Source organism: Atta cephalotes (assembly GCF_000143395.1).
Source record: "Atta cephalotes unplaced genomic scaffold scaffold00107, whole genome shotgun sequence".
NCBI classification, from domain to species: domain Eukaryota; kingdom Metazoa; phylum Arthropoda; class Insecta; order Hymenoptera; family Formicidae; genus Atta; species Atta cephalotes.
Window position 1 is genome coordinate 86,488 of NW_012130171.1, and position 8,109 is coordinate 94,596.

At 38.2% G+C, this 8,109-nt stretch overlaps 2 protein-coding genes across 2 annotated transcripts in view; one reads left to right on the top strand and one right to left on the bottom strand.

Moving 5' to 3' along the window:
- Positions 1 to 3,052, top strand: part of LOC105625085 (arf-GAP domain and FG repeat-containing protein 1) — a 4,216-nt gene extending 1,164 nt beyond the window's left edge. The window contains exons 2-6 of the mRNA XM_012206427.1: positions 1,244 to 1,764; positions 1,859 to 2,053; positions 2,159 to 2,341; positions 2,554 to 2,681; positions 2,776 to 3,052. Coding sequence (XP_012061817.1) covers positions 1,244 to 1,764; positions 1,859 to 2,053; positions 2,159 to 2,341; positions 2,554 to 2,681; positions 2,776 to 2,829 — 1,081 coding nt within the window. The 3' untranslated portion in view covers positions 2,830 to 3,052. The remainder of the gene's footprint in view (positions 1 to 1,243; positions 1,765 to 1,858; positions 2,054 to 2,158; positions 2,342 to 2,553; positions 2,682 to 2,775) is intronic.
- An 808-nt stretch (positions 3,053 to 3,860) lies between these two features.
- Positions 3,861 to 6,078, bottom strand: LOC105625086 (cytoplasmic protein NCK1). Its single transcript, XM_012206428.1, has 3 exons — positions 6,060 to 6,078; positions 4,386 to 5,323; positions 3,861 to 4,082 (listed from the first exon to the last, which is right to left on the bottom strand). The coding sequence occupies exons 1-3, from the start codon at positions 6,076 to 6,078 to the stop codon at positions 3,861 to 3,863; spliced, it is 1,179 nt and encodes a 392-aa protein (XP_012061818.1).
- Between the last annotated feature and the right edge of the window lie 2,031 nt (positions 6,079 to 8,109).

An 8,109-nucleotide genomic window follows, 5' to 3' on the forward strand; every position in this document is an offset into this window, starting at 1 on the left:
AGACTGTGCGCTCTCGCGTACGGACTCCAAAATGAGTCATCGCGTTAAAACATCGGCGGCGTCCATGGCCAGGAAGTTAGCGCTATCAGCGACGTCGACATCGACGTTTTCTTTGTGCGCAGTTCTAGTTATCATTGGTCAAAATGTTACGTGCGCCGCTAAAGAAAAAGAAATGCATTTTTCATTTGTCCCTTTTTCTCCTCGTTTCTCTTCTTGGTTTTCTCTCTCTCTCTCTCTCTCTATCTATCTATCTATCTATCTATCTATCTATCTATCTGTCTATCTATCTATCTGTCTATCTATCTATCTATTTATTTATCTTTATTTCCCTTCCAGGAAACTGCAATCGCTCACGCGCGATACGCGAAGTGCCGATTATCGACTCGCGCTCTTTAATCGGTCAAGTCGCATTGCGCGAGGCGATCGCGTTGCACCGCACCGCGTCGCATTGCACTGCACACGCGCGCACGTGCGGATTTTTAAATCTCGCTGTACTATATTTGTGAACCTATATGACATATTACTAGCACGCGAGCCTCGTTATTATTCGTCACGGAAATTTAACGATTGCAACGTACGGTAAGCCGAGAGACGAAAGTATTCCAGAGCGAGCCGTGATTTAAAAAAAGAAAATATCTATATGACGTAATTACAATGGCTAAGCACTCATTGATTTTCCGCGAATTCCCTTCCTCTCTCTTTCTCATTCTTGTTTTATATTTTTTAACAAATAATTCCAAATAATTGATAAGAAACGCTCAATTTCCAAAATACAAGATAACGGATATTTCTCTGTTACCACTGATCAGCTGACGTAAATTATTGTAAATATTTTTGTGAAAAAGATGATATCGTAATGATGATAATTTGTTCAACTAGGAATTGTAGATATATTTACAAGAGCTCTGTTCTTTTTTGATAAATATTTTGAATTGATGTACGCTAGTATAATATCGTCTTGATAAGTTACCGCACTCCAACTTACTGCACCAAGACAATATACACCAATAGCAAAAATAGCTTTCGAAAAGAATAGATCTTAAGATAAATTTCTCTGTTATCGCTAGTGTTTTTGTGAAAATGATATTACGATGCCTATATTTTTTTAAACTGAAACTATAAGTGTGTGTTCACACGAATCACATCACGATAAGCAAGATTTTCCCGTCTGCTCGATCAATCCGATCTCTGCGTCAATATGAATCAGAATCCTGATCTACAAGCCCTCGTGTTGCATTTCCAGACGAGGCCTGACTCCACCACACAGGGTAAAGTCCATTTCCATGGCGACGTTCACCCAGGATGAAATAGACTTCATAAAGGAGCATGGCAACGAGTACTGCAGGAGAATATGGCTGGGTCTGATGAACTCAAACTCTTCACAGAATTTGGACACTAAGGACGAACAAAAGATGAAGGACCTGATGAGCGCCAAGTACGAGCTTAAAAGATATTATCTGGACCCGTCAATCGCAAATCAAAATACGGTAACGACACAGCCAAGGTCACAGTCCACGAGCAGCATTCCGAGGGTACCGAATTCGGGAACATCCACGACATTGCCCGCACCAGTTGGCCAGAAGCCGAGCAATACGGATGCATTAAACAATTCCAACAATTTCTCGACGGACTTCGTCGCCGACTTTAGCAAAGTTCCTGATCCCTTCTGCCCGACGACGACGGCTCCGGTCGGTCAACAGACGATCGCACCGCAGCCGTTCTTCGCTAATTTTGACAATAATCCAGTCTTCAATAACTCGAAGAGTGAGTAGCGGTATCAGAGTGTCTTTATATCTCTTACTTAGAATATCGAAATTGTAACAACGCTTGTCTTATAATGAACAATTTTATTATTGAGGTATGGAAACGTCCGCAATGTTTAATCAGGTCGGTGGAAACGCCACGATGAACATGAATGGGATACACGCGCCACCCTCGGAAGATCGTTACGCGGCACTTAAAGACTTAGACTCATTGATGAAGCAAACGCAATTGAAAGAAGAGACAACTGGAAACTTATCTGCATCTACATGGAATGCAAATAATTCAAATGGTGAATATTGCTAACTTGCAAGTTTGGAACAAAACGCCGATTAATTACACTCTTGTCGTCTTATTAAGAGAAAGCATTCAGACCATATAAAATTCTCAATTGCAGCACCAAATGCTACATGGAGTATAGGAGTAAATAATCAAACGCACGTCATCTCAAACCCGTTCACGGGTGGTGATTTATGGCGGCCGTCTGCGAACATAGTCAACAATAATACTCAATCCGTCGATAGCTCTCTGTACAATCCCGCGAATCCGTTTAAATCGACTCAGTTTCCTGTAAATAATGGTAAGATAGAGAAAATTCATTTCTAAGCCAAAATTCTTAAAAAATATAGCAACTTTCATATAACGCAATTATTTTCCAAATTAAGAAAAAATCGATAAGGAGTCAGGAGTGATATAAACAGTAGAAATATTGTGTTTATATTTATCGTCAGTAATTTTAGTTTGTAATAGTGGTTAGTGTTCAATCTAATACTAAAAAGATTAAACTTTCAGATTCGCAATGGATAGGCATTGGCACACCTAGTAACGGAGACGTACTCCAATTAAGTCAATTCATGACGCCGTTAGCGAACAAAGTATGGCAACCGACAGTACCAGCATATCATGCAAATCCATTCATGGTAAATTATAATTCTGTTTGAATTCTCTGTGTATGAATTCGGCAAATTTGTTTCTCGATAAGCTTTGTTCATTTGTCGTTAATCATCGTTACAGGTGGGCACGGGAGTAAGTAACATGACAAGGAATTCAAACAACCCCTTCTTATGATTATGTACGCATAAGCTTTTAATAGAGTTACGAACAAATAATGCGAACTAAAATTTATTTAGATTTAGGCAAATTGTTATATACGTGACCTTATTGGCAATTAGTGCCATTAACTTTTATCCCCAGGAGCACCAATCTCATATCTATATAAATAAAAAAGAATAATACTTTTATTTATGAATATATAATATACACGTTAATAAAGATTAATATTTGTTACTAATCGTGAATGTTACTTGGCAATACTTCCAACTTCTTGGCGTTAATTTTTATATGAGAAATCTTTTTTTTTATTTTTCTTAATATACATGTATCTAAAAAACTACTTCTGCAACATAGTAATGACGATGTGTTTGTTGGAAAAGAAATAAAAAGTTTATTGTAGCGTAACAATTCTAAATGCATACGTATCTGTATTGTAGCTATTATTGAAAATAGACAAAGGAAACAAGAGGATACATTTTGTCTTACGCACACTTAAATACGGTTTATTTACTTAAAAACTTCTAATATAAATACAAAATCACAAATGAACACTTAGTCTTTGTTATAATTCAATACCAATAGCTCTAGAGTAGAGATCCACTTAATCGTTCATAATTGCATGATAATTAATTATTACTTGATCATTACACTTGCAGTCTATATTATATGCAGTTGTAATATATTATTAATCGTAATAACAGTCGGTTCGCGTTTTACAATTATAATATGAATATAAAGATAAGCCTTGTGTTGTCAATTAGTTCACGTAGCTGCCGTATTAATATTTCTTTGTTCGTTTGCTGAGTAATCTGGAAGCTCCAAGGAGTGTAATACGAGTTACCGATTCACTTAGAGTAATAAATTATATTTCACTGTATAAATGGTGAAAACAATCGAGAAACACTAATATATGAGTAGACCAATTATATCATTATTGTATAAACGTATGAGATGAGTGATATTGATATTACTAGGCAGGCGTCGTGTATCTTAGCGATACATCTGAAAGCGCATGGACTGTCTCCTTCTTCATGGCACGAATTCATCTAGCAACCATTGCTACTGGCATTGCCTTTTGGTAGTGGGCGCACCAAGTACAACTTCTCTCCCTGTTTATTGGTGTAGATTGGAGCCCTCTGATAATGATCTACAAGCTGATCTAGCGTGTGGAACTTCCTCTGACCGATGCAGTATAGCGCTCCTTCCACGTGTACCCTAAAGTGCTTATTACGTCCCGGTGCTTTCAAGGATACCGAATAGTCGCCCATCTAAAAATTGGCAATAATTAGAGCGATGAGCAATAACATCATTCTAGTTATATTCGTTTCGTTAAATTAATTGCGAACTGAGCGAGCAAATTTTTGGAGTTTAATCAAATTTTGGAGATATGCGAATTTTATTGAAATACAGGCAGAAATTATATATATATGAGTATATAACAAGAGCTATGCAGAAATTTCCAAGTACAAAATTTGGATAAAAAATAACTAATTGCATCTCGTCGGAAATTTGCTAAAAGTTGACTAAGAACGAGGTTTCGATTTAATCATGACGGTAGTCGCTATACTCACGTTAGTTTCACTATCCCTGATTAGGAAATCTCCGTCATGGCCGTGTTGATTGAGCAGCGTGTCGCATTGCGAGCGCGTAATACTACCGTAGTACCAAGGCTTACCGACGAGATGCGGTCGATCACCGGGATCCGGCCTCCGTTCGAGAGAATCCCCCTGGCTGATCTCGCTACTCGTCATACCACGCTCACGGTATGGTTGTGTCAAGTACTCGCTGAGCTCCTGGAGATAATTGCGCGGTACTAGTCCGACCTGTCCCTGACTGTTTCTCGCCTTATACCACTCGGGATCCGCCGGTGGACGATCGAGGATCTCGAGGCGATCACCCTTTTCAAACGACAGCTCTTGATCATTGTTAGACGAAAACGAATAGAGAGCCACCACGATGTCAAGCACATTCTCGGCCATCGCATATGTATGAAGCGTGTCGTCGGCATCGCCTTCCTCCTGGGTGTAATTTGATGGAAACCAGCCGGCCTGAGTGCCACTCTGACCCCGCCACCAGCCATCATTGCTCTTCTCGAGTATCAGAATCCTGGTGCCCTTCACAAGAGACAACTCGTCCGCCTGCTGCGCCTGATAATTGTACTTGACGACTGCGGTACCGATCGCCTCACTCGGATCGGCCGGCAGACGTCGCGCCATAATGGGGGATTCGACTGCTCGGGACGGCGAGTTACTGGATGGTAGGGTCTTAGAGCCAGAGCCCTTTTTGACCTTCTTCTTAATACTATCGAACAACGAGGGCTTCTCCTTCTTAACATAGTTGCTTGGTACATAGCCCGCCTGTCCTCTCGCACTCTGCACTCGCCACCAATGCTTTGAATCATCCAGCAGCAAATAACGATCATTCTTACGTAAATCTAGTTCTTGGGCACCCTGTGCCCCATAATCATATTTGGCGACAACGTAACATACGTCGTCTTGACTCGTCTTGCCTGAAATGTATCACGGTTATTATCATTGTACATTGTATGTACATGTAATAAAGATAAGAAATAATTACGTTAAACTATTTCACTTTTATTAATGTTTGTTTAATGATCATTTAATAATATGTACGTGATATTTATTACAAGCACTATGATTTATAAACTATCAATTTCCAATTCTGATTTCTATTGGGTTGTCCAGAAAGTTCGTGCCGACTAACCTATATATAATTTAATAAAAGTATATTAAAATTTAAATTTTCTGCGTTTCAATTTTCCTTCAACATCGGCACGAACTTTCCGGACAACCTAATATCATTTTTGAATATCCAGAAAGTTTATCGTTATAACTTAAAATAAAATTATACAAGATCATCAGGTTCATGTACTATTTTTGATAAGACATACGAGACAGAACCAAACTTACTGTTCTTAATTGTCACACAAATTACAATATACTTCAATAATTTACGCAACAAATCACAATCAATGCAAAATCTATTATTAACGCAGCAATCCAATTTGAGAGATCGAATGTCAAAGATAATACGAAAATAAAAATCCCCAATATTCTCAGAGGAATCGAGAAATGTACAATAAAATTTATCAAGATACACAAGAACAAGTTATGATCGAAGTAATACTCATGTACTCATGAGAGACCTGATGAAAACGTCATCGAGATATGTGAATCAAAAGAAAAATTTACATACAAAGCAAAGCGTACAAAAATAAAACGTACCATGCTTCATGGCTGCCATGTGCGTAAAAATAAATACATATATATGTACGACGATATATATGTATTTAGATTTTGTATGTACAGCTGAGTGTGGCGTGAGTAGCTGCTACTCACGTACTACTTCAACAAATCTTTTAAGTCTGCTTGTACAGAGTTGACGGCGTGAGTGCAGCAGGCATTCATTATTTAGTTTTTGCTTTTTTTTTGTTCAGTGCTGATGCACCTGCTGATTTCTTTGGTCAGAATCCATCGTTCTCAAGGGTAGCGCAAGCAAGTGCATTACCAACACTTCGGGAAAACAAAATAAACGATCATTAGCACGAGATTATCAGAGTATAAAACTTCATTTTTATTATAGTACTTAAAGAATTACGCATGTCATAGAGTGCATTATGCAGCCTAGAATATTTGCGATTTTCAAAAAATTATAAAGTTTCTAAGAAAGTTCATAATAACTGTGTATCATTTTGTAACTGTGCAAGATACTTATTACAATAATGACATTCATGTCAGTATATAATTTTGAATAATGAGTTTAAAGTTATACAAAGAATCAAAGACATTATGGTAAAATAATACAGATACATGTTGAAGATTCACTCTATAATATGCCTGTCTACTTTTCTAAAACCTTTATTCTTCTATAAACATGCAATGTATTCTATAACTGAAACAACATTATTACGATAAATATGCTGTAACAAAACTATTTATAAATTATAAATACAAGCGACTCAATGTCATGTAAATAATAACATTATAAACCAGTTGGAAACTGCTATAAGCGATGTATAAATCAGTGATCATCATACCGCTTATCATGTTACTTGAATTGAGTGACAATTATGCTAATGTAATAATACTTCTATAGATAGTACATAATCTATCAAGAGAGATACTATAATACAAACATATATTCGTGCAATAGACATAAAGAAATATGTACTTAAACTAATAATTAACAAATGGTACGAGAAATATACCTAACTGATATATTTAACATATTATCAGTATAACTACGATGTATTATCAATCTAGTAAATTCAATTCTTCCAATCAAATAAAGGCTCGACAGAAATTCATTTTCGTTAAACAAAATGTATGGTATGCAATAATATTAAAATTTTTTCCTGCTTTTCTATCCTGTATCTTATCTGTGACAAATCCCTCCGCATTCCGAGAGGAAGGAGAGTGTCAAAAATGACGTGTGATCGAAATTCTAAAGGATCAATCAAACGTCATTCTTGAGCGATCGTACCGATGTAACTGTGCTTTATCAAAACTTATTATATATATTCGATTTTGGATAAAACATAAGAGATGCAAATGCGAGTTCCTCGAAGCTGAAGGCACTTTAAATAAAGCTGGTCACGTCAATTCGAATTTTCTCCTTCCGGTACGGTATGTCTTGCGCAAATAGCAAACGTAATCTAAAGCAACGAAAAGCGAGCGAAGCATCTCGGCGAGAAACATGAGGACAAATCCCGCCGTATGTTATGTTATGTGTACGAGAAATGCTCGGTGTCGCATCTGCGCGCACAATCAATCGTGATTTACATCATATTAGTGAACTTAGTGAAGGCACCGGCGAATCGGAAAACCACCGGCAACGGCGAGGTCGGCGAGATATTATCGAAAGAAAATTGACTGGCTGAAAACGACACTGACTTAACTGACGAGCAACTGTGGTTCTCTACTTCTCCTTTTCTGTCTCTCTACCTTGTGAAAAGAAGAAATAATCGAGCGAGACAACACAACCTTCGCGCTTACGAATCGTGCGACTTGCGAGGAGCACAAGAAGCGAAGCGAACAGACAGATGGACAGATAGATGGACGGACGGACGGACGCGCGCGCGCGCCGGTCGACCGTGTATTGGACTTACCAATTTTTAAACTTGACATATTCCTGCATAAAGAGCTTTTGGGATCTTACGTCGTTAGACGGCTTGTTTTCCCCCACCCCGAGCAGCAGCCATGAACGACTGGAGCGTATCTATGTGCCGGGGGGGCTGGTGCGTGTCTGTCTCCCTATCGCTCTTCCCTTCTTTTT